At 36.1% G+C, this 25,699-nt stretch overlaps 4 protein-coding genes and 1 long non-coding RNA gene across 5 annotated transcripts; all 5 read left to right on the top strand.

Moving 5' to 3' along the window:
* Nucleotides 1-1,129: 1,129 nt before the first annotated feature.
* LOC102617374 (uncharacterized) lies at nucleotides 1,130-3,590 on the top strand. The gene is made up of 6 exons (XM_006474678.4): nucleotides 1,130-1,291; nucleotides 1,407-1,556; nucleotides 2,295-2,447; nucleotides 2,622-2,797; nucleotides 3,042-3,156; nucleotides 3,303-3,590. Exons 2-5 carry the CDS (start codon nucleotides 1,425-1,427, stop codon nucleotides 3,136-3,138), a joined length of 558 nt encoding a protein of 185 aa, XP_006474741.1. The 5' UTR covers nucleotides 1,130-1,291; nucleotides 1,407-1,424; the 3' UTR covers nucleotides 3,139-3,156; nucleotides 3,303-3,590.
* Nucleotides 3,591-4,194: 604 nt separating this feature from the next.
* Nucleotides 4,195-5,081, top strand: LOC102617756 (uncharacterized). Its single transcript, XM_006474679.3, has one exon. It carries the CDS (start codon nucleotides 4,230-4,232, stop codon nucleotides 4,854-4,856), a length of 627 nt encoding a protein of 208 aa, XP_006474742.1. The 5' UTR covers nucleotides 4,195-4,229; the 3' UTR covers nucleotides 4,857-5,081.
* A 6,516-nt stretch (nucleotides 5,082-11,597) lies between these two features.
* Nucleotides 11,598-13,943, top strand: LOC107176489 (uncharacterized). The gene is made up of 3 exons (XR_001507827.3): nucleotides 11,598-11,924; nucleotides 13,490-13,540; nucleotides 13,678-13,943. It is a non-coding gene; the product is annotated as an uncharacterized LOC107176489 (long non-coding RNA).
* A 753-nt stretch (nucleotides 13,944-14,696) lies between these two features.
* Nucleotides 14,697-18,534, top strand: LOC102618036 (uncharacterized). The gene is made up of 9 exons (XM_006474680.4): nucleotides 14,697-15,071; nucleotides 15,170-15,356; nucleotides 15,485-15,537; nucleotides 15,984-16,020; nucleotides 16,116-16,181; nucleotides 17,555-17,659; nucleotides 17,766-17,919; nucleotides 17,990-18,066; nucleotides 18,170-18,534. The coding sequence occupies exons 1-9, from the start codon at nucleotides 14,968-14,970 to the stop codon at nucleotides 18,230-18,232; spliced, it is 846 nt and encodes a 281-aa protein (XP_006474743.1). The 5' UTR covers nucleotides 14,697-14,967; the 3' UTR covers nucleotides 18,233-18,534.
* Nucleotides 18,535-19,808: 1,274 nt separating this feature from the next.
* LOC102618320 (probable protein phosphatase 2C 6) lies at nucleotides 19,809-24,218 on the top strand. The gene is made up of 5 exons (XM_006474681.4): nucleotides 19,809-20,459; nucleotides 21,115-21,483; nucleotides 22,351-22,468; nucleotides 22,655-22,878; nucleotides 23,200-24,218. Exons 1-5 carry the CDS (start codon nucleotides 20,199-20,201, stop codon nucleotides 23,737-23,739), a joined length of 1,512 nt encoding a protein of 503 aa, XP_006474744.1. The 5' UTR covers nucleotides 19,809-20,198; the 3' UTR covers nucleotides 23,740-24,218.
* The last annotated feature ends 1,481 nt before the right edge of the window (nucleotides 24,219-25,699 follow it).

Here is a 25,699-nt window from a genome sequence, read left to right as displayed (position 1 = left end):
AAATGATTCTGTTCAATAATTACAAATTATATTGTCTATTTTTCAGAGTAAAGTTAATATATTTATTCAAAGAATTAACTTCAACGCACTAACAATTAATTAAATAGACACTGATTTTGAAAATAACCATAAATAATCCAATAGTGTATTCATTAATTAGTAATTTGTTGAAATTAGAATAAATTGGAATTAGATTGGACTAAAATTAGAATGGAAATATTAATTTGAATGCATTATCTACTTTTAATTATAAAAATCAGAATCGAAATCGAAATAAGTTATACTCTCATTTATGTGTTTACTTTATCTTAAATAAAAATAAATCGTTATAAGTTAGTAAAATACTAAAATGACCTTAGTTGATTATTGTCATTATTTATATTATCTATAATAATAATAATAATAATTGTTAAAGTTATTATTACTATTATTATAATTATTAATTAATTATTATTGCTGTTAAAATTATTATCATTAATTAGTAGCATTATTATCAAACAAATACAAAAAAATAAGAATTATAAAAATAAAAATATAATATAATATAATATAATATAGGAAAAACATGTGGTGCAACTGTGGTACCGTCCCACAGTTGCATCCAACCGTTGGATGCCCGTAGACCCCACCCATTCAAGTGCATCCAACGGCTGGATGCAACTGTGGCACGGTACCATAGTTGCACTGTAGCCGGACCATATAATATAATATAATAATATTTTATATGAGGATAAAATAGAAATTACAAATTTTGGGTGAGGTAAAATAAGGAGTTAAAAAAATTAGAACTTAATTCCCAACCCCATGGAAATCAAGTTCTCATTTCTTAATATATATATATATTTTATGCAAGTTTCACATATTTTATTCATATTATTATTTTTTATTTTAACAAGTAAATACTATCGATTATTCATATTCTAAATTTCAACTCCTCAATTTAAAAAGTAAATGCACCAAAAAAAATAATATAATTTTTTAATTATACTATATCACCTTAAACTTATGTCTACTATAGGGTATTCGAAAAAAATTCAGATTTATTAAACTCTTTTTATTTTTTTAAAAGAAAAAGACAATCTACGGGCTATTCCCTGTGAAAAACTTACTTTATTATGATAAATAATTGCTTATTCATTTAAAATTTAGAAAATTACGAGTGCCGACTCCGGGGATAGCACGCCCCCTCCTAGAATATTTCCCGTAGAAATAAGTTGCAGCACTGTCTATTTATCGAGTTCTATGAAAGCTTTTAGTTCTTCAACTCAGAGCCCACACAATTCTACTCTACGTATGATTTATTATTTTTCTGTTGCTGTTTCCCTTCTGTAGTGCATGAAACACATGAGCTATTGGGTTTAAACTTCTTGCAATTTTTTTTTTAAAAAAAAACAAAATTTGCGCAGCTTAATATTGCTTGAAAAATGGAAGCGGGTTCAAATGGGGAGGAACCCACTTCGTGGGATGAGCTTTACAGCATAAATTTGATGCCATCAGAGCTGTTTCTCAAGTTTAGAAAAGAAATTGAAGGGTTTCGAGTTGGTGTCAATTTAGAGGTTCATTCCGTTCCCATGCCTTTTACTGTTTTCATTTGTTCTATTGTATTTCCTATCTCATGCTTTAACAATTTTTAACTTTTAATTACTGTGGATGATGGTTAATTTTGCAAACAATCATGAGCTTGTCTCTTACAATAGCTAAATTATTGATTTATTGCACAATTTTACCATTGATTAATGTATGTATAAGGTCTATGTTGTATTTGGGTGGAACCAATAATGAAGAGTATGGCATCTCAAAATCTGGAGTTTCTATGGGAGTTTATCTTCAGTTAAGATACTTGAAAATGCAGTTCGTGAAGTTAATATATTGCTTTATTAGTTATTGATGAAGGTTGTAGGTTGGACAAAAGCTGCCATTATGTCTTAAGCTGTTCTGAAAATAAAAAGGGGACTTATACCTGCTTCATTCAAAGTTTATTATATAACTTAATGCGATTGAACAGAATGTTGGATGGCCCAAAATGTTCCACTTGATAGAAATGAAAATAATACGTGTAATAATCAAGTATGCCTTTTCTCCTTATGTCTGGGCATTGCTGCATTGGATGGATTTGAATAGTTGACGAGCACTCATCTTTGTTCATTGCACATTTTTGAAATTTGGAAGGGCATCTGCTATGTAGTTGGCTAGTTGCTGCGTACAACTTAATGTATATATATTTTTCCTTACAATCTACAAGTCAATGTTTGGTGTTCTTTTGTTTTATGAATTTTTCTCATGTTATGGCCCAGTTCTATAATGCTCCAGTCAATGAATACCAAGCAAAGATCATACTGAAGCCTTTGTCCCCTAATAGGCCGTGGAAGTTCATATATGAGCCTATCCACCAGGATGTACGCATTCTTTCGAAAAAGATCCCTGTAACCAAATTTCTGAATCTCCAGGTTAATCATTTAACTTAATCCCCTTTTCCTCTGGCTGTATTAGATAGAGTTTTATCTTTGATAGGATGTTCCACATGAGTTCATAAATATGCTATTTGTATCTGCGTGATTTTATTGGCTCTTGTTTATTCCAAATTTTGCAGCAATGATGCTCAAACTCTTGTAAAATTGCAGGTTGGCATAGGCCATAATTTTCAATTGCATGCAACTGGTTGGAAATGGAAACTCACTACATGTTTAGGTGGAGATGGAGTATCCCGGATCCGGAATAAGACATCTCTGGGCTTGTGTCCTGGGGTGGATTTTCGATTTGGTTGGAGGGCAGATTATGTTCTTCCAGAGATTACTGGGCAAGTTCTTTGATCTTCTATGCAGTTACCAATGAAGTAATCATGAGAGTTTATGTTTACTTATATAAGATTCCAAAATCACTCCTTAGAAAAATGGATGACTGTAACACTGCTTACTCTTGTTCAGCAATCAATGGTGATTCTTTTTTTTTTTTTTTGGTTATCCATGTGTTCCTCTTTTTGATGCAAGATATTTCTGTATATATAATTTTATAGCTTTTTGCTGAAATGTTGCATTCAACAGGGCTCTGGGTACTGGTGAACCGTTGTTCAACATGAATTCAGGAAGATTGCAAGCATCACTAGATAGAGTTGAGACCATTCTAACCCATTCTTCTTGATACTCATTAAAAAACCAGGTAGGCCTATACTTGGACTTATTCTGGTTGTTGAGGTATTTTGAAAATCACATAGAATATTTTCCAGAAGGCAATGAATTGCGTTGTTTTCTCTTAATCTTAGCTGTTGAACTTTTTTTATATTAAATAGTAATTTTTCATTTCAGGACCTTATTATTTAGCGGGATTGGCAAAGGCTGAAAGATGCAATTCGCATTAGAATGCATCCCATGCCTGGAAAGTAGTGACACTGATCATTGTCGGGTTAGCATTCAATGAATCAGATGACGGTCCTTCCTTAATATGCACATATGTAAACAAGATTCGCCAAATCAAACAAGTCTTTGTTGACTGTTTGTTTTCAAAATGAAAGTAGCTTCATGTATGCAATTGGCTTTTGGATAATCATTGTTTTTTTGGCTTTTGTTAGTGAATCGTGATTGCTTCAGTTTTCATGGCATTTGTTTTTCCATTACTTACTTTTTGTCGATGTAAATGACTTTATAATTGCTGTTGAAAACCTTTTACCCTCTGAAGAAGATTCTGCTACTAATCAATACTTGTAATATCTTAAAGTTTGTATAATGCACACATCAAAACAACCATTGAGAGAACTCAGCCTCCACCGGGCATTACCAGCAAATCTCAAAGAACTTCGCAGGTTTTTGGCTACCTTCCGTTTGTTATGTTTAAGAAGGTCAATTGCAACAAAATGTTATCGGCTGGCTAATCCTTGTTCCTGATAGTTGAAACCGAGTGAGCCTTGATGTGGAAGTAAATTATTCAACTACAAATTGCAAAATGAGCTTTAAAATAGGTTAGATTCGAGATTAGCTTCAGTGCATATTGTCCCTTGGGTTTGCTATGCAATCTGCTCTGTGCAGGCAGCCACTTTTAAAAGCCAGATAGCTCAAACTTTTAAATTACTTCAAATCCAAGTGGAGGGAATGAGCGACATGATACATATCGAACAATGCAAAAAGTGGGCCCTTTACAACATAGCCGTTATAGCCTGCCTCCAACGGCCGAGCTGTCTTGCTATATAAATTCAAATGCTAGCTCCTTACTCCTTGCATCAATTAATTCATTCACAAATGGCTTCCTCTAAGCTTAGAAGGTCATGTTCCTTCCCAAATCTTCTACTTTCTTGTCTCAATTTCACACTCTTTATCTTATCTGCAGCTTCTCTAGCCCCAACAATTCTCCTCAAAATGCCACCTACTTCTTTTGGCTTGGCATTCCTTATGGTCTCTTGCATCTCTCTGCTCTCCTCCTTTGTGGGTTTCTACTCTCAGCTCACTCACTTCTGTTTCATAACCCACGTCTCACTTCTCCTCGCCTCATTGATGGGGCAATTACTTAGCACACTGGCATTGTTCACCAGAGAAAAATCAAGCCTTTCGATGCTAAAGTCAGAACGTGACCCCAAAGAGGCTAAAGTTTTGGTGAGATTAGAGTGTGGGATTTTGATGGCAATGTTTCTAATGCAGTTACTGGTGTTGATATTGAGCTGTGTTATACATAGCTGTTGGGTAAGAGATTATGAGGAGATAGAAGCTGAGAGAGAGGCAATGGCAAAGAAGAGGAGCAGGAAAATTGCTCAAGTGCAAGAGGAATCCATGGCAAATGCAGCCAAGATTGCTGAGGTTAAAGCCAAAGAATTCGATGAGAAGATGAAGAGCAAGTATGGGCAGTGGGTCAAAACTGATTTTGAAGGCTGAACTCAACTGAAGCCCACTATTCAGTTATCTTATCAGCTATTTGATTACTTTTATATGTACTTTTGTTGTGTTTGGTCACTGCGGTAGTGGCCAATTCATGTGTGTGTAGTAGTTTAATGTAGAGCTATAAATGGAATATATCATGTTTTATATTAATTAAACTTATCTACTGGATTCTGCAAAATATATCTTGAATCGAAGTAGATATTACAACACGTTATCTAATTGTCTATCGCTTTTGGTTGAGGCTAGAAAAATGGTGTCGATGTAAACACATTTTACTTAAGCCCCTTCCTTGGCGTCTTCCTTCACTAGTGTTTTCTCTGACGGATAGAATACTAAATGGAAGCATAGATGGGTCTTAGTTCATTTAGCTTTTCTTTTGTTTTGCTTCTAGTTTTCAGCCTTTCGGAAGCTCCTACAGGGTGGGAGAACCGATAGCAGAGAGGAGTGCGAGATTTAAGACAAGGGGTTTTCATAACAACACAGGGAAGTGAGTGAGATTGGTGGGTGTTTTCAACAGTCGTTAAGGGCATAGTACAAACCATTGATTGCAGGTTGTGTCATAGTCAGGACAAATGGGAACAGAAGACTTAATAAGCAAGTATCAAGCAATAACTCCAGCAGGAGAAGAGGAAGATACAATCACTTTTATGGGCAGTATGAAAGAAAAAGGAGTTTCAAATTGTTGCAGGCTGTTCAGTTGGAAAAATCTTTCTCCCGAGAGGGATACCTCGAGATGGTCTTAAAACAGCATGGCAAAAAGCTTGGCATAGATTTTGATTTTAAAGTAGAGGGCTTGGGAAATAACATTTTTATGTTCAAAATTCACGTAGAAGCTGATAAACGGAGGATGTTAGCTGGAGGACCGTGGCATTTTGACTGAGCTCTCATTGTGCTTCAAGAACCAAGTGGCAACTGGTATTGGTAGCCTCTTGAAACAGTCTTTTACACATGTCTCATTTCAGGTACAATTCCACAAATGTCTACGGATGTACGCACTATTCGTGTGTGGGACTCAAAGATTGGAAAGGTGGAGGACGTTCGCATTGATGCAGCAGGAGAATCAAGAATGCTTTGGAGAGCATGTGCGAGTCCAGATCGCGAGGACGACGTGAATACCATTGAGGAAGATTATTAGGGTAATTTTCAAAAACATCCTCTGAGGTTTAGGATTTTCTCACTTTAATAGAAAGCATCCGTGTATTCTCAGAAACCTCCTCTCTTATCAGTACTCCGTTAGGTACATATAGGTATCGTTTACTTTTTGGATTGATTTGGGAATTCTGAGGAGTGAGAATCCTAGGATTGGAAGTGTGGAGTGGGAGTGGGAGTAGGTTATTTACTTACACTGGAATGGAAGCATAAAATGGAGATCAGAATTCAATTTATGTGTTTACTTTGTCTTGGATTGAGAGTAAATAGTTTCAAATTATAATTTTATCCTTATTTAAAGAATTATAGTTTTTAATTACAAAACTAATAAAAAATATATTTAATGAATAATATTTATTTTATTATATTTGTAAATTTATTATAATTATTAATATTCTTAATTATGAACAATAAATTATTAATTTTAATTTTAATATAAAATGAAATGTTATTTTATTTTATTTAATATAATTATATTAAATTTATTATTATATAAAATAATAATATAATATTATTTAGTACAAAATTAATATTTTATTAGAATAAAGTATTTATTATTATTAATATTAAATAAATATAATATTATTATTTTTAAAATAAATATAATAATATTATATTTATTAATTTTCTATTAATATAATAATATTATTTTAAAATAATTTTAACTTAGAATCAATATAAATTATTATTTAGTTAAATATAATATAGAAATGAGATAATAGAGATGACAATCAGTTGAAACTGATAAACTTAGACTTCCATTTCAGTTTGTATGTATCTAGCTGTCACCCATAATTATAGGATTCAGTTTGTAACTTCACTAGTTTATAGGATCTTCAATTAACTTCTAATGTATTTATATACGGTTGATTTATCAATAAGAAAGATGAGTTTTACAAGTCTATCATGGTATCAGAGCTCAACCAGAGATAACAAACTCAAAAAATTCATTTTACTTTTCTTCTCACATCCCATTCCTTTCTTCACTCTCGAACAGCCATGGCTACCTCTTCCCCCTCCATTCTCAACACCAATGAATCCCAAAACGCCCTCATCAGTATAAATGTTGCTGCCCAAACCCCTCTAAAACTCACCTCCACCAACTACCTCTCATGGAAACTACAATTTCACACCCTCTTCATTGGCTATGACCTCCTAGGCTATATAGATGGCTCAAAGCCATGTCCCCCAGCCACTCTCACACAAAATGAAACAACCATAACCAACCCTGCTCACACTCTCTGGATCCGACAGGACCAGTTAATCTTGAATGCAATCATTGGCTCCCTCTCCCACACCATCATACCATTCATTGCCCGAGCCACGACCGCTCGCGAAGCATGGACTATCCTGGCCACCACCTACGCCAAGCCTTCTCGTGGCCGTATTAAACAAGCCAAAAGCCAACTCAAGATGATCACTAAAGGCTCTGACACTGTCACAATGTTTTTGCAATCCATCAAGGCAAAGGCTGATGAGCTTGCCCTTCTTGGAGCACCACTAGATGCGGAAGATCTCACCGAAAAGATACTTGATGGCCTTGGCGATGAATACAGAGAACTAACACGTGCCGTCCAAGCCAGAGACATGCCTATAACCTTTGAGGAACTACATGAAAAGTTGCTCAACTTTGAAGCTTCAATGCTCACCACGAAACCAGAACCCCTTCACTTTCCTGCCACTGCTAATCCTACCACCAAAAATCCAGCACCTTGGCGCTCACCTGCACCTTCAGGGACCACCAACAATTCATGGCGTCCCTCCCACAACCACCAAAACAAGTATCCTACTCCACCAAACAACAGCCAACTCTCAACTCAAGGTAATCGTCCATCTCGGCCATACTTGGGTTATTGCCAAATTTGCAGGATACAAGGACATACAGCAAAAAGGTGTCCCTCATTTCGACTAGTCCCAGTTAACACATCCAACAGTAATACAGGAAGTCCTTCTCCTGCTTTGCCCAATCTGTCTGCAACTCCATGGCAACCAAGGGCTCATTATGCTTCCCATACACCTAGTACTACATCTTGGCTCCTGGACAGTGGAGCCTCTCACCATGTTACAGCTGATCTACACAATCTATCCATGCATGCTCCATATAATGGCTCGGATGACATTATGATCGGTGATGGCTCGGGTCTCTCCATTACTCATACCGGTTCTACTTCTCTCTCCACAACTCATAACAATTTTCGATTGAACAATGTCCTCTGTGTTCCTGCTATGAAAAAGAATCTCATTTCCATTTCTCAATTTTGTACCTCAAATAATGTCTCCATTGAATTCTTACCAACTTCTTTTCTTGTAAAGGACACTCGAACGGGGGCAACACTGCTGCAGGGCCAAACTAAGGATGGCGTTTATGAGTGGCCGGTATCTCCACCCTTGCTTGCATTTTCCAGCATCAAAACAACCTTACCCGAGTGGCATCAAAGACTAGGACACCCAGCTTTTCACATTTTGAAACAGATTGTTTCCCAAAATAATCTCGATATCTCTTCTTCATTATCCAATAACTTTTCTTGTAATGCTTGTCTAAGTAATAAAAGCCACAAATTATCATTCTCTCAATCTACAATTGTCTCTTCTCAACCCCTTGAAACTATCTTTTCTGATGTTTGGACTTCTCCAATTCTATCAAATAATGGATTTAAATATTATGTCATTTTTGTGGATCATTTCACCAGATATATTTGGTTCTATCCTCTCAAACAAAAATCTGAAGTCAAAGATATTTTTATCAGATTTAAAGCCATTGTTGAAAAATATTTTGATAAACCCATAAAAACACTTTACACTGACAACGGTGGTGAATATATTGCCCTTGCCCATTTTCTTTCAACAAATGGTATTTCTCATCTCACTACACCACCTCACACACCTGAACACAATGGTTTTTCTGAACGTAGACATCTTCATATTGTAGAGACTGGATTAGCATTACTCTCTCATGCCTCTCTTCCTTTAAATTATTGGCCTTATGCCTTAGCCACAGCCGTTTATTTAATAAATCGAATGCCCACACCCACACTCAACCTTTCCTCTCCTTATGAAAAAATTTTTTCACTAGCCCCTAATTACTCAAAACTCAAAATTTTTGGTTGTTTATGCTATCCCTGGCTTAGACCGTATACAACCAACAAACTAGACACTCGATCCAAACCATGTGTCTTCCTTGGATACTCTTTAACTCAGAGTGCTTACTACTGCCTTGATCCATCAACTTCCAAAATATATGTCTCTAGGCATGTTAAATTTGTTGAGTCAGTTTTTCCCTTCCGTCATCTCTCTGTTTCATCCTCTTATCCACAATCAGATTTCATTGCTACTTGGATTCCACCACCTCTTCGCATTCCCACCGTGCCATTGGTACCACCACTCAATTCGTCATCTGCAGTGAACACTCAACAGCAAACCCCCAGAGAAGCTTCACCATCACCAGCCCTGCCTGTCACTTCTGTTCCACCACCATCATGTGCACCTTCAACTACCAACAATTCCCAACAACCATCACCACATATAAACCCACCCGAGCCTCAGCCACAACCCACCCACACCATGACTACTAGAGCGAAAAATAATATTCGCAAACCCCTCACCAAAATGAATCTTCACACCCAATTAACCACAGGCAATGATAATGAACCCACCACATTGACCCAAGCTCTCAAAGATCATAAATGGCGTCGCGCCATGTCTGAAGAGTATGACGCTTTAGTAAAGAATGGCACATGGGTTCTAGTCCCACCGGATAGAAATCAAAATCTGGTTGGATGTAAGTGGATTTTTAGAACTAAACGCAAATCTGATGGCTCTGTTGACAGGTTCAAGGCTCGATTGGTTGCAAAAGGCTTCCACCAACGTCCTGGACTAGATTACCAAGATACTTTCAGTCCAGTTGTAAAACCGACTACTGTCCGAATTGTTCTCAGTATCGCAGTCAGCCGTGGTTGGTCCTTAAGGCAACTTGATGTAAACAATGCCTTTCTTCAAGGACATCTCTCAGAAAATGTATACATGTCACAGCCACCGGGATTTGTTGATAAAGATAGCCCCTCCTATGTCTGCAAACTCAATAAAGCAATATATGGCCTTAAACAAGCCCCCCGTGCGTGGTACCATGAGCTCAGAACATTCCTCCTACAGTTTGGCTTTCAAAATTCCCATGCTGATACATCCCTTTTTGTCTTTCATAATGGTGGCCATACTATGTATCTCCTTGTTTATGTTGATGATTTAATTCTCACAGGAGACAATACAACCACAGTTAATCACTTCATTGCTATTCTTGCTCAGCGATTTTCCATCAAAGACCTTGGCTTTCTGACTTACTTTCTGGGTGTAGAGGTTGTACCAAACAATCATGGCTTGTTACTTTCACAAAGGCGATATATTATGGATCTCCTCACTCAAACCAAGATGCAAGATGCCAAGCCTGTTCTTACTCCCATACCAACCAGTCCAACTCTCATGTTAACCTCCGGTTCTCCTCTGTCTAATCCAACTGAGTATCGCCATGTGGTTGGGAGTCTCCAATATTTGCTAATAACAAGACCAGACATCGCTTTTGCTGTCAACAAACTCTCCCAATATATGCACTGCCCAACAACTGAACATTGGTCCTTTGTCAAACGGTTACTACGTTATCTTGTTGGCACCATTGATGATGGTCTGCAACTCTACAATGACTCTACTCTCAGTTTGCATGCCTTCTCCGACACTTCTCTTAGTTTACAGGCCTTTTCTGATGCTGATTGGGCAGGGGACAAGGACACTTTTTGCTCAACCAGTGCTTATGTTGTATATCTTGGTAAAACTCCTATCTCCTGGAGTTCTAAAAAGCAACGGACTGTTGCTAGATCCTCCACTGAGGCAGAGTATCGTTCCGTCGCAAATACAGCTGCTGAACTTAATTTCATTTGTTATCTCTTGACTGATCTTGGCATTTCGCTTCCCACCTGCCCTGTCATTTACTGTGATAATATTGGAGCAACTCAGCTCTGTTCCAATCCACTCTTTCATTCCCGAATGAAGCATGTTGCAATAGATTTTCATTTTATCCGGGATCAAGTTCAACATGGTACTCTCCGTGTAGCTCATGTCTCTTCTGCCGATCAGCTTGCTGACGCTCTTACCAAGCCCCTTCCAAGACAACGTTTCCTTCAACTTAAACACAAGATTGGACTTCTTTCCCGCGCTCCATCTTGAGGGGGCATAATAGAGATGACAATCAGTTGAAACTGATAAACTTAGACTTCCATTTCAGTTTGTATGTATCTAGCTGTCACCCATAATTATAGGATTCAGTTTGTAACTTCACTAGTTTATAGGATCTTCAATTAACTTCTAATGTATTTATATACGGTTGATTTATCAATAAGAAAGATGAGTTTTACAAGTCTATCATGAGAGAGGTGGGAGTGAATTCCCACTTACACCTTCTCCGATGAGAGTCTCACTTCCACTTCATTCTCTAAAAATAAAGCCTACAGAATAGAACTCCTAAATCCTTCCCGTTTTAAGTAAGTAAACACAAAAGTGAGAGAAATCCACACTCCCCGCACCTACTCCAAGTAAACACAGCGATAATGTAGACGAAGGCATTAGCAAGATCGAACTTGAACACGTTAATGATAAAAATATTCCAATAAACTTAAGATTTTCACATTGGATTCTGGAAATGGTCCGAACTTTGTTCATCTCTTTCCTCCCCCGAAACCATAGCAATCAAGTTCAAATCCCATTTCGTTTTCTCTGGAATGAATTCATCAAGTACGTTGGCACAAGCTAAAAGACCATGACGACGAAGCCGACAACTCTCATATCAGCGACAACGGCTCACGACCGCGAGGTAAGAGAGTACAGACCAGTGAGTTTTGCCGGTGACTCTGTTTTGGAGCCGCGAATGAGGTATTTGTTAGCTTCTTACCCTGCATGTTATTTTCATTAGCTGAAATTGGAAGATTTGGTGAAAAGTTGAAAATGGGTCTCAAAAATTGTTTAAGAATGTAGCTGTTTCTCCCGATTTTTCCATCAATTCATGTTAGTTTTAGTTAAATGATTAATCAAAATGCATGTAGCATGCTTAAGATAGGGCTAAGTCGAGTTACTCTCTAGTCTTGTGATTGATTGAAAAAGGGTCTTGAGAATTGTTTGAGATTGTTAGATATTGCTTCTCATATTTTCCTTGGCTTCATGATTAAAGACGTTAAAGATAGTTTGAAGTGTATATTGGCAGTATTCCATTAAAGGGGTTTTAAATTTTTTCTTTTTCTTTTTCCATTTTTGGGATGGTTTATGTCGTGGTTTTTACATGTGTTGGGCCGAGAACAATGAAAATGGTTTGTTGCATTTTTTTTGGATCAATTCGAGGGGGGAAAAAAGTTTCAACAGGGAAGATGCATGACATGGCTTTACTGGGGCATGCGCTGAAATGATGAAGTAATGGTTCCAGAATGTGAAAAATGCGATAGATTTGTGATAATGCAATTGTATTGACCTCATGATCGGCTATAACTTGAACTTTTTGTTATAAATGGAAGTCTATTACTGTTGTACATGGACCAGTTTCACTAAAATCCTACAAATTGCTGTTAGATTGTGTTGAGATGTGAGCTTTCACAGGTGTCGAAAACGATGTAGCGAGTACAAAGTAGGATTTTAAAGATTTTTGAGGGAAAATGGTGAAAGAAAAGAATTTTTTTTTTCTTAATTTTTTATGGGCATGATTGTGCTTATCAAACGTATGTGGCTAATTTTTGACAAATACAACAAGAAATTTTGGTTGATGTTTATGTAAAAGATATAAGTTATTTGTGTTATTGAAGCTGTCGTGTGTTTTGATTTGCAATTTCACCATTAAATTGACGTTGTTACTGATTAGAAGCTGCATGTGTAAAAAGAAAGCAGTGTTAGTTTTCCTGAGTGGGGTATAAATATAATGAGATGCTGAGATGGGGATCCATGACTTGTAATTTGTGTTTTTGCTATAGTTGGAAGTGACTGTGAATACCAAATCTCCTAAAAACTTACTTAGTTTTGGGCTCCAGATGAAAAATGACATTATTTTCATTATTTAGTGACTATATGATCATGCTTCGAGTGAAAGTTGGTGTGGATTTTGTTCAAAATTTTTTGTTGAGCTGATCAAAATGTAATGATTCCTAAGTAAATAATTTGTGGTTTCATGCTATGTTTTTTCACTTCTTCTTGTAGAGGTTGGAAAGGATAAGTGTCTTTTTTTATCAAGGCATGGAAAGAGAGTGAAAAGCAAAGAACAAGTAAAGCTTTATGTAAATTGTCTTTCTTTTAACAAGTATTTTAGTTCTGGTGTACAAACCACATTATTTAGCTTGGATCACAAGTCACCCTTATTCACTAAATAATTTTAACCAAAGAATGAGTAAAAATTATATTTTTATCCTTTTTCTACTGATATGTGAATTTGAATTAATTGTGCTGAAAATGTTGAACAGGGCTCAGAAAAAGCTCTCAGCTATTTTTAAGCCAGACTGAAAAAGATTGAGGTAACCCAACTCTTCTTGTTCTAGATTTTTTCATTTTTTTTCCCCTTTCTCTATGGCAATGTAACCATGGCTGAAGCTGCAGTAGAATGGGAAATACAAATTGCTTTTAAGTTCATACAGAACCTCTGTGATTGTAGAGTCGGATACGTAGGAAGTCGTGGACTTGGATAGCAACATATAGCAGGAAGAATTTTCAGAATTTGAAAGCCAACACACCCCTAGACTTTGTAATGCTATAGCTCATTTCTTGGCTAAATTAGCTTTTGAAGAAAAGGGAATCTGTTGTGTGGTTGGATGAATTTTCAGCGGAACTTGTATATCTTTTTGCTAAATTGAATCAATGAAGGATACACTTTCTTTGAAAAAAAAAAGATAATAAGAATTGTTGATTTAATAATATTCATCGGAAAGCCGTTTAAGGCTTTAAGCCTCTGCAGTTAAGGTTAGTACATACATCATGCACATGGCCACATGGATCATACTCATTCGATCACTCGTATCAAACTCGAAGACTCCATCATTGAACACAAATCATTTCAATTATCAGATCAATTAATTAATTAAGATAAATAACAATCTATTTTTCTTTCTCAAGTTGAGTCTGAATGAAAAATTACGAACTTTTGGGTATTCTGTCTGTAAAATTCTTATAAAGTAGGGTAAATTTCAGTTGAGCCCCCTTATCTTGTACGAAATTTTTAAGAGATTTGGCTGGCTTGCTATTGCCAAACATCGTGTTACATCCACGTGTTGCTCTGACAATGATATCCAGTTCCTCTGGCCAGTTGCCACATCGTCAACTCAACGAGCATTTAATTTCATGGTCGGTCCTAATTGATATAGGCAAAATCCTTAGCGGATTATATTTCCGTGTCCTGGCAAGATGCCCACGGTTAAAACCCACCAACATGGCAACATGTCGAGATCCAAATTCGAATTGGTTACTGGTCCTGGTCAGAGACTACTGTGTTCGCGCCGGCGGTCCAACAAGGAGGCGAAGAGAAAATTTTAAAAAATAAAGTAAAATAAAATAACTATTGGCTAGAGAATTTGTCTTATCCTGAATTAACGGCCCACCACGTGACAGGCATGCAAATAGGCCCTAGCTTACATGGACATGGGCTCCAGTCCCCTTGTAGCAACCAACAATAAAAACCGTCTTTACATATAATTCTTTCTTTCCAGAAAGAAAAAGAAAAAGAAAAAGAAAAGGTAAAAGAAGATTAAAAAAAATATATTATATTCTGGAAATAATCCGAAAGCTAAAACTGTTAGCAGATATGGTGACTGTTTCCAGATGAGATGACAGCAGATTTCTATTCTTCTCTTGTCTATCCATGTTGTTGGATGAAACATAAAAAAAAATTTCAAATTCTTAAAAAATTAAATTAAATCAAGCTCAAGCTCAAGCCGAGGCTGTAACTCAAATGTCAACGATTTTGGTTCAAAGACCTGCAGTCTTGAAATTCCATCGCGATGGCGGCTTTAGAAATCACCGCAAGTTCAGCCGAATTTCCGCAACCTGGACTATGTAAGATTTTTTTTAAAAAAAAATTAGGTCTTTTCTTCGGATTAATTATAAATATATAATTAATTAACTATTGACTTTTTTTTTTTAAATTTTGACAGGAGGATGGATTCTAAATCTTCCCGTACAACCAAAAAGGAAGATCTCTCGATAGTATCGATTCCTCAAAGGTCAAATGATCTGAGGTTTGACCGCCTTCAGCCGTCCGATCGAGAGTTGCTTCAACACGACCGATTTGAATTTGGGAAATTCGTCGCGCGTGAAGCCCTTCTTGATGAAGAATATTGGGTAGGTCCTTGATCACTTTGTAATCTTAGATTTAGAGGTCTCCTTTTTTTCTTTTTTTTTTTAATTTGTATAATTTGTGTTCACTGCTAATATATTTTGGGGGCTTTGTTTTTTTGATTTTGTGGTAGACAGCAGCATGGCTACGAGCCGAAAGTCACTGGGAGGGTCGGACAAATGAACGGTGCGTTTTTAATTGTCATTTTGTTCAATAATTACACTAATTTAGCTAAATAAAATAACTACGGTTTATCATCTAAAAGTATCTATGTTTAATAATTGCATTTTGATCCTTTGTTGCGCTTAAATAATTGATTTTAAAATGGTGAGAACAACCCATTAGTCTTTATATAGTTAGTTTGAAGCAGTATAATGCACCTATTTAATAGTTTCTTTCAATTGCGTGCACATACGATGTAATGAGCTTTGATCAAGGACGAAGTGCTTGCTTAAGGAATGAATTTGATTTTCTAATCTGCTAATTAATAAGTTTTAATGGAAGAATCCTTCCCTGAGATTGTCCCAATGATGAGTTTGAGCACCACTATGATAATGTAGTTAAAATAGGTACAACACTGTAAGTTGAAGAGTTGGGGAATTACTGATTTTGGGTGTACCTGGTTAATACAGATATGTTGATAACTTCAAAAGGAAATTCGCAGAGCAGGTAGGATTGAATGTCATTCTATTTAATCGATCTATGTTGTGCGCAAGCTGCTTGTCGTGAATTGAATGGTTGATATAGATCTTCTTATTGTGTAGGAGTTCAATGCCATTAAAAGGCGATGCAGGGGGCTAAATGGACAGAGGCACTATTGCATTGTCGCGGTATGATATTTGTAAGATTTTGGCTTCATTTTTTCATTCTCACTTGATGTTTCCTGACTTATCAATTCATCACTAATGTTCTGACAACTACTTTTTCCCACTTGATCACTAACGTTTCTGACAACTACTTTTTCCCTCTTAATCTTTCACTTCTTATCATTTTATCACTGAAATGTTAAAACTAACGGAAACCACCAAAATGTTAAAACCAACGGAATATTTAATGTAATTTATATGAAAAGTCTATTTTATCCATGTGTAATTTATCCATATTTAGGGAAAAAAATTATGAAAAAAGGAAAAAAAAAACCTACTTCATTTTCTTTTTCCTCCAAATGTCAACACCGGCCTTAGCAAACACGGAAGAGATCACACAGCCACTACCAACATCAATCCTTCAAATCTAAATAAAACACAAAAAATGAGATAAAAACAAAAATATAAGTATCTAAGGAAAGAAACTCATCACTTTTCAGAATATGCATTTTTAGGTTTCCTACACATATCTCTTATCAATAGTAATGGTGGACAGCAGGGTTAAATCTGGATAAGTCAACAATGAGTAGTATGGTGATAGTGGCACTGAGGTTTTAATCGCAGAATGAAGTTTCAAAGGTAAAGGTTTCACTATCAGCAGTGGGTAGTTTGATGGTGATGATAGTTGACAGTAAACTTTGCGGGATCGGGGATGGTGCTGCAGTCACTGTTGCAGCTGGGGCTTGGGACGGTGTCAATTTCTAGCTTCTTTTATTCATTTTTGCCTTTTGTATTTTGAAATATTATTAAGATTTTGACTGAAAAAAATATGGATTTTGCCTTTTATATCTTTAAGGAATTGATTTCGTCAGTAATGTTGATTAGTGATAAGGTTTGTGTATGATTGGATTATGGTTTGATATTGATTAGTTAAAGCATATTATGTTTGGATTTGATTGGGTTATAGTATATGTTCTCTCTCTCTCTCTCTTTTTTTCCCCGGGGGGGGGGGGGGGGGGGAGATCAATTTTATTATCATATTTTAGGTAGTTTTATGATTAATATGGTCTTGTTTTGACTTCAAGAGATTGGATTATTGAAATTACTCAGATACTCTTGTGACATCAGCATTTTTTAAATGAGGTTAACATTTTGGTTGTAAAATGATAAGTGAAATATTACGTGGGAAAAAGTAGTTATCAGAAAATGTTGGTGGCGAATTGATATGTCAGGAAACATCAGGTAGATATTTGATAATATCCCTTTTAATTAAATCTTGCTTCACCTTTCAATTTCCTCTCCATTATGATGGCTAAAAGGCGAACTGAATTGCTATTGGTTTTGTGTGCATGTTAAGATAGAGCTCCTCATACTGTGCTATAATATCGAATTTTCAGGTAAAGAAGGATGAGGGGAACGTAAAACGCACCGTACTGAAAAGTGTAGTCGGAACCCTTGATTTGAGCATCCGGTATTTGTTGCAAGGGGAGAATTTTCCTGGGGTACATGCCTTATCTTAAATGCAAAAGTGCCAATCTTATCTATCATCCGAACAATCTGTTACTGTTAATTACTTACACTGCTAATTAAGTTAAATTCTTCTCACAGGAGCGGGTAAATCCTCCTCTCTTCGGCTGCATCAACAGAAGAGGCCCGAATAGGTATGGGTATATTGCAAATTTATGTGTTGCCAAATCAGCACGTCGGCAGGGTATTGCAAGCAACATGTTGTATTTTGCTGTTGAATCAGCTAAATCCAATGGTAAGATCAACCAAGCATCCGTGAATAAGAAACATGAGAACTTCCTCCTGATCTGACTCTTGGGTCACAGATGTGGAGCAGGTATATGTACATGTGCATAGAAACAACATAGCTGGACAGCAACTGTACAAAAAGATGGGTTTCAAGGTAATACTATCATCGTCACTTGAAACTGCTGCTTCTGGTTTCATTTTGTGGTCATTCTATAATATCTGATGAAACGCTGATCCATCTTCCATATTCTTATCAGATGGTTGAAATGGAAAGCTCTCAACCTGTAGATGAGACTGACTTGCTGTGTGTTAAAACGTGAAATTCAATGAACTGTTGAATTGTGTTGTCTCCTTTTCGACTCCATAAAGATAGAAAACCATTGTACATGAAGTTGTAGATTAATCCATTGTTTACAGAGAAACCCAGATTAGGAGAGTGGAATCCCAAGAACAAGAAAAAAATGGAACCATTAGTTGTTACTGTTCTTTATCATGTATGAACTTGTGCCATTGTAGATACTCCATTTATGCTGTATGCTTCTATTTAGATTGCACAACATCAAAGGTAAATTGTAGACACCGATTTATTTGACGGGCTAATGTTTATCAATCATTTCATCCATTATATTTTAGAGGATAATACTATAATGATCTCTATTGATGAGGATACTTACGATAAAAAAAATTGCAGGAAATTATCATATACCACCCTGAGGTTTGTACTAACTTCAGCTCAATAGCAAGTATGAGTAAATAGGCAAATTTTATACAGCCTGTCTTTATGAGTTGATGCCATTTGTGCTATTTTACAAATAAGAGGGTATTCTAGTAACTTGATAAAAATAGTATGAAACTTTTAATTTTTATGTTAAATGGAAAATATTGGAATCTTGTAAAATTTAATTGCAAAATGAATAAATGTACCTTACAAGATTGCATTTCTCTAGCTCAAGTTTTTGTTGGAGAGAGCTGCTCCAATGGGCATGATTCTCTCCTTAGTCCTTATGCACCAGATCAAAACCCTTTGATGGAACTCATACAAGGTTTTCTGTTACATGATCTTATGTTTTGTGAAGAAGTAATGCTATTAGTACCCCTCCGTTTGCGTGTCTCGTAAAAACCCTTGTTAGGGTGCTATTGAAAATCTCCTCATGAGCTTCGCTCATAATGAAGCCACTGAAGCATTACATTGCATTTAGGACGGCGAAATGCGGGCATGGGCCCGGCTTTACCAACCTTAGGCCCAAGCTCACTTAGGAAAAGTATTAGGTTTTTACTTATTTTTTATTTTTTTTATTGTTGTATGTTTAAAATGAATTAATAATCATTAAGTTGTTATAACCACAAATTGAAAAAATAAATATTTTAAAATAAAATAAATAAAAACTTACAGATTTAATTTTTTTTAATACTAATTTCTCTAATTCAAGCATTCTTTAGTATTATAATTTTAGATTTTTCTGAATCATTATTGATTTATAAATTAAAGATTTAAGTTTTCTTTTTTTTTATTTTTTAAATTTTAATTTATTCTTCTAATTTATAAATTTATTTTTTAAAAAATTAGGAGATTAGACCTAGTTAGGGTGGGCAAAAAAAGTCCGACCCTCATGTGAACAGTCGAGCCGAAATATGTGGGCCTGGGCCGGACTTTTTTTGCCCACCCTAAATTTGCATTTGGTGGCAAATAGTTGGACAAAGTAATTGCGCCAAATTGATAAAAGTTGTGGGCCTTGGGTGGGGTCGCCAATGGAATACTGACTCGCCTGCAATTAATTACAACGGTGCAATATCAACAACGATGTGTTTGTTTTATTTTAATTTGACAAAATCAAAATTATACAGCACAGACCAAATTTAAAAAAATAATAATCATTATAATAAAATATTATTTTGATTTGTAATCTAATGCCCAATTGTCCATTTATACACCAATTACATCACCTAACAAGTTTTGTCTCAGTTCTTCTTTCAATTTTCTTACAAGCTATTGTCTGGTTGTTTTCTATCAAGCGATTCAACCCCAAAGTGGTGTCTTGTCTTGAATTGATCTCTATTTTTCAAATTTCTCTCAATACCAAGCAGCAGTAAGCAAATAAACTTAAAAAGCTTTATGTTATTTTGTGTACTTTTGTTGTTGTGTCTGCTTCCCCTTTGTTTTTTTTCACCTAACCCAACCAACCAAAATCCAGTAACAATAATCATAATAATAATAATAATTCCAACCCAAATGCAATAAAATTGGATTTTGATTTGATCATTTGAGTGGGCAGTTAGGATTAGAAAATGGGATCTTGCTTCTCAAAAGAAAAGGGAAGCTCTGATGCTACTGATGATGCAGCAGCAGCAGTGGGCTCTTCGGGAAGGTGGAGGAAGAGCAGAGATGCTATTTTTCTCAAGAAAAAGTCATCCATTGACGATGATGCTGATCAGCTTCTTCATCACATATCTGGGAGGATGGTCAACAACGCTGCTAGTAAAACCGCCTGCGTGTATACCCAGCAGGGCAAGAAGGGAACCAATCAAGACGCCATGATTGTTTGGGAGGTAAGCTTCATTTTCTATCTCTAATTAATTATTTTGTTCATTTTCAATGCTGGTAGTTTTCTGTTACCAAGTAATTTGAAAGTGATGCTTATTATTTGGTAGGTTTATGGTTTGGTTTGATGCTATTGGGAATAAAACAAACATAGGGGTAGAGGCCACTCGGTTTCTTATTTTACTTGCCAGTAAATCCAAAATAAATAAATAAATTTCTACATTGAACCTGAACCTATAGTTAACTAGGCCTTGGAAGGTTTTACAGACATGGTATTGTTAGTTCAATAGACATTATGATTGGTATAGCATAAAATTTAAAATCTTGATAATCCCACCGGGTGGGGTGGTGGGGAAGCAAATTTAGAGTGAGTGGTGTATTACTACTACGCACTTGATCACAATTTCAGTTCGGAGCACATAAAAGTTTGATTTAGGCAGCGTGATTCTAGAGTAGCATTGTCAGGAATGAAGGCATGGAAGAGTATCCATGTGGACCCACCCTCCAAACCACAGTTATGTGGTTGCAAAGACAGCACGGGTTCAATTTTCCTTACACTGTTACTGTGCTTCTTTAGTGTGCAATCATGTCATTATTTCTACAGGCAAATATTTGTCTTTGACAATTTTATTTGATTAGTTGATTGGAATGTTTGTACAATAGAATTTCAGTTCAAGTGATACGGTATTTTGTGGGATATTTGACGGTCACGGTCCTTATGGTCATATGGTTGCCAAGAAAGTACGGGATTCTCTTCCAGTTATATTGTGCTCCCAGTGGAAAGCTAGCAATGATCAGACCAGCTTTGAGAATGCTAATGGAAGTACACATTCTGAGGAAACTGCATCATTAAGCATGGATGAGGAAGGGTTTGAGACACTGGATACTGAGGGTGACAAACTCCCTGAGATTTATCTGCCACTTAAGAAATCCATGTTAAAATCTTTTAAGTTAATGGATAAGGAATTAAAGTTACATCCAGCAATTGATTGTTTCTGCAGTGGAACGACTGCTGTTACACTAGTTAAGCAGGTAATTTTTCTTACTGGATCATAACTGATTTCTTATAATTTCAGTTTTTAGATCTCAATATTTTCTTATATTTTACTGTTGGAAATTGGTAATATGTATATATTTTGTGGAGCAACTTAAAATATTCAGTTTCTAATTGTTGTAATATTTTCAATAGTTTGTGAACATGTTAGTGATTTGTGTCTTTTGGGTGAACAACATAGTTCTGCACATCTTTTATCTAAAATTGTCATCGTGTGCATGTTTCAAATGGGTACAGTCCATAAAGCTTTCTGCAAATGCTCATCATGGTTTACTTTCTTCTATTTTCTCTTCACTCTTAATCTAACATGGTTTATAGACGTTTGATACACGAAGAAGTGAATTCTATGTATCTTATTTTAAATCTGGTCAAACATGTCTTTGGCATGCAATATTATTCATCAACTTATTTTTCTCTTTCTAAACTTTAAAGCTGTTGAATGACAAATAAATAATGTTTAACATACTAGTCTAACCAAAAGGATGGCAGCAGCAAAAATAGAAAGCTACTAAAATTTTGAACTTAGGTATATAATTGAAATTATGTGCTTGTGCTGTAGCTGGATTTAGGTGATTATGATCAAAATTTCAAACAAATTTTCTTCCACAAACCCTCATATTTTAGGTAGTTTATTGGCTTGATGAAAATTTACTAGATCAGGGCTGGGAAGTACTTCATTATTTATAGCAGTCACATTTACTGCAGTTCTGATTGGGGTACGTAATTTTGATAAAATGTCTCTTGATAGTTGTATAGATGTCTTAAACTGACAATTTTTATTTGTGATTATGTTAAATCTGGAGATAACACCATTTATCCATCTTATGAAAATTTTGACTCTGCAGGGTCCTGATATTGTAATTGGAAATGTTGGTGACTCAAGGGCAGTGCTGGCTACAAGAGAAAAAGACAATTCTTTGGTTGCTGTACAATTGACTGTGGACTTGAAGCCTGATCTCCCAAGTCTATCTCTCTCTCTCTCTCTCTCTCTCTCTCACTCGCTTACATCTAATGTGTGCGACTTAATTTAAATTCTAAGTTGTAAAAATTAAAAATTAAGAAAGAAAAATTGGCTTTCTTCAATCGATTATGTTGGAACAATAAACTTTGTATTTCTATAGTCTTAAATTCTTGTCTTTATATTTTCAGGGGAGGCTGCAAGGATCCAACAATGCAAAGGAAGGGTCTTTGCATTGCAGGATGAGCCAGAGGTTGCACGTGTATGGTTGCCAAACAATGATTCTCCTGGTTTGGCAATGGCTCGAGCATTTGGGGACTTCTGTTTGAAGGATTTTGGTTTAATTTCTGTCCCAGATATTTACTATCGTCGCCTTACTGAGAAAGATGAATTTGTTATTCTTGCCACTGATGGGGTATCTTTCTCTTTCTCAATATGCTATTTACTTGAAGCATCTTCTTGTAGTTCTGAAACTTCACTGTCTTCTTTGTACTTGTGATCCTTTTTTGGTTTGTCACAAGTTCAGTGACATGCATTGGTTTCGCTGTATTTTTGCATGTTTTCTCATTCATCTTGTGCTGCCAATGTATATGATGCTATAACTGATCCATATTGCAATAAGTTACTTGCATTTAATTGATAGATCATGTCCTACTAGGTTTATTATGTAGTAGGAAACTTTTATTCTTCAAAACAATCATTGATGCATTGGAAGCTGTTTTGTTTGCATACTCAGGTTTGGGATGTCATTTCCAATAAGGAAGCTGTGGAGATTGTAGCTTCAGCACCTAGTCAAACTACAGCAGCCAGAGCTCTTGTAGACTGGGCTGTTCGGTCATGGAAGCTTAAGTACCCAACCTCCAAGAATGATGATTGTGCTGTTGTATGCCTCTTTCTGGAACATTCATCTGCAGTCAATGGATCTGTGGAAGAAGACAGCACAACAGAGCCTCCTCATGAGGCAGCAGAAAGGGTGGCAGTGACTGATGGGAAAAATACGGCCTTAGATGTCCCCGGCGATTCTCATGCATTGGCTGTTGATAATTTGAGAAATTTACAGGGTTCTTCTGAGATTGTTCCCGTCCCAGAGTCAACAGAAAAGTTTTTTGTGAAGAGCCAGGGCCAATCAAAGAGGAGCCTAGCCGAGTGTATTTCTACTGCTGAGGATGAGGAGTGGTCAGCTTTAGAAGGTGTTACCAGGGTTAATAGTCTGCTAAGCCTTCCCAGGTTCTCGTCTGGTGATAAAAGATCAGCAAGTTGGAGAAATTGGTTATGACACATCTAAAAGCAGTTATTCCCTTGTTTTAATCACAACGAACTGGGGCTTCAGCAATTCCACGTGGTCTCCCTTCAAAGTAAGAAATTTTGTAGGATTGCAGTTGCCAAATGTTAATAACTACGACTATGGAAACATATAGTGACTCTCCATTGTTAGAGCTGGAAACTTGAAGGGATTCTTCGTACTTTGAAGGGAGACCACGCATGTTTTGTTGGTGTTACCATCAATTTGGAGTTCGAAGATCTATGTTGTCCGTTAGACTGAGCTTTGCTAGACTTGGCATTTTCAACTGTCTCATAAACATGTAAGCCTCAAAATTCATAGAAGACGCTTTTTTCTTTTCGTTGATCTGTTTATCTATTTTATTGTTGCTAGATTGAACAAAAAATATATATGCATATGGCATGGCAAAATGTTGTACGCTAATATCCTCTGCCTTGGAAATGAAATCTTTGGGTCCTTTTGTTTTTGGCTTATCCCCTCCGGAGAGACATTAGACCTTTCTTTGACTAATGTTCTGTTAGATTATAAAAGCACCGACCATCTTGCACCCATACATGTTGCGTGGAAAGAAACAATTGTGAAAAGTGAGTTACAGTTAACACATGAATTTTCAACTTGAAATAAAATGAGCATTCTTGTGAAGCAACTAGGAGAGGGTGAATTCCAATCTTCTAGGCTTGCCGCCAGAACATGAAGGTATCTAATATCGACTCCAATGGTGAATCTTAAGGGCTTGATACATCAAGAGCACAGCAAATCGAGCCCTCTATCTGAAGCCCACCCTCACTTTATATTGACAAATGAGGAGTCATGGCAAAGATCCAAATACAATCACATAAAATGAAATATACTTATATAAATAATAACAACATTTCGCTCAGTGACACTACTAATGACATTCAAATTTCTCCTCTCAATTATATAATGAGATAAGAGTTGATATATACCCCATAAAAATATGGAGAGAATAAACTTCTAATTGTATTATAATATATCAGTGTTAAAAGATATATATAGTGCTTTTACTTCCACCATCCATTAGAAAGAATCAAGTTAGAACCCTCACAACTGTTAAGTTACATTATTAGTAACTTGCAGCAATCCATAACCAGTCACTTAACTCAAGATCGTGAAATATTTTGGAGATTATAGATGGTTAAATTTACATATGAGGTAAGTTACCGCTGATATAATTTAGTAAAACTTAGAACCCTATACCAAGACGAGCTCGCTGAGGGTGAAATAGTGTGACTCTTAATCTAAAATTGATGTGAAATGAAATTTTCAGAATTAAGTCGTGAGCAATTATTATTATTTTTCCGAATAAATATGAGCAAGTGTTAGTGGAATACTTGTAAACTCTCAAAATTATTGAGTTGAGACATAGTAGATACGACGGATCCAAAGAAGTATTTTTTTTCCACAGTTGTTTCTAAGCTGTAAAACTAATTGAACTTCCTGAGCAAAAAAGAAAAAACAGGAGGAAAGCTCGAGTGAGTGCAAGGGTGTAGTGTCTCGAGAAATTAAGAAGAATCCAACAAAATGAAAGGAAATTGGTGGACTTTTTGGAGATGTCAAATCAAGGACAATTAATGAAGGAGGTAAATTTCAAAAGAGAGCAGCTTTTTAATGCTTGCACTCCACATATACACCACTGTTACTGTAAGGGGCCGGGAAAAACAAGCTCTTCCATAAATACGTGGGAGTGCTGTTGCAATCTACACCACTCAGCAGCAAGCAAGGCATCAAAAGGTGGACCCAAAAATGAAAAACTCCCCCTTTTTCTTTTCATTATTTATATTTGGTAATATACTATATATTTTTCTTTTTCGATCTCTCCTCTTTGTCATTCGTGTCTCTTAATAATTGCAGGAACCGGTTAAAGAATGCGATTCCCTCCAGTTCAGTTTCTTTCTTTTTTCTTTTTTTTTTTCTCCTGTCCTGGTCTCGCACT

This window comes from Citrus sinensis, chromosome 9 (genome assembly GCF_022201045.2).
Source record: "Citrus sinensis cultivar Valencia sweet orange chromosome 9, DVS_A1.0, whole genome shotgun sequence".
Taxonomy (NCBI): domain Eukaryota; kingdom Viridiplantae; phylum Streptophyta; class Magnoliopsida; order Sapindales; family Rutaceae; genus Citrus; species Citrus sinensis.
The sequence above is the reverse complement of the archived record's forward strand: the minus strand, read 5'-3'. Positions and strand labels throughout refer to the sequence as shown.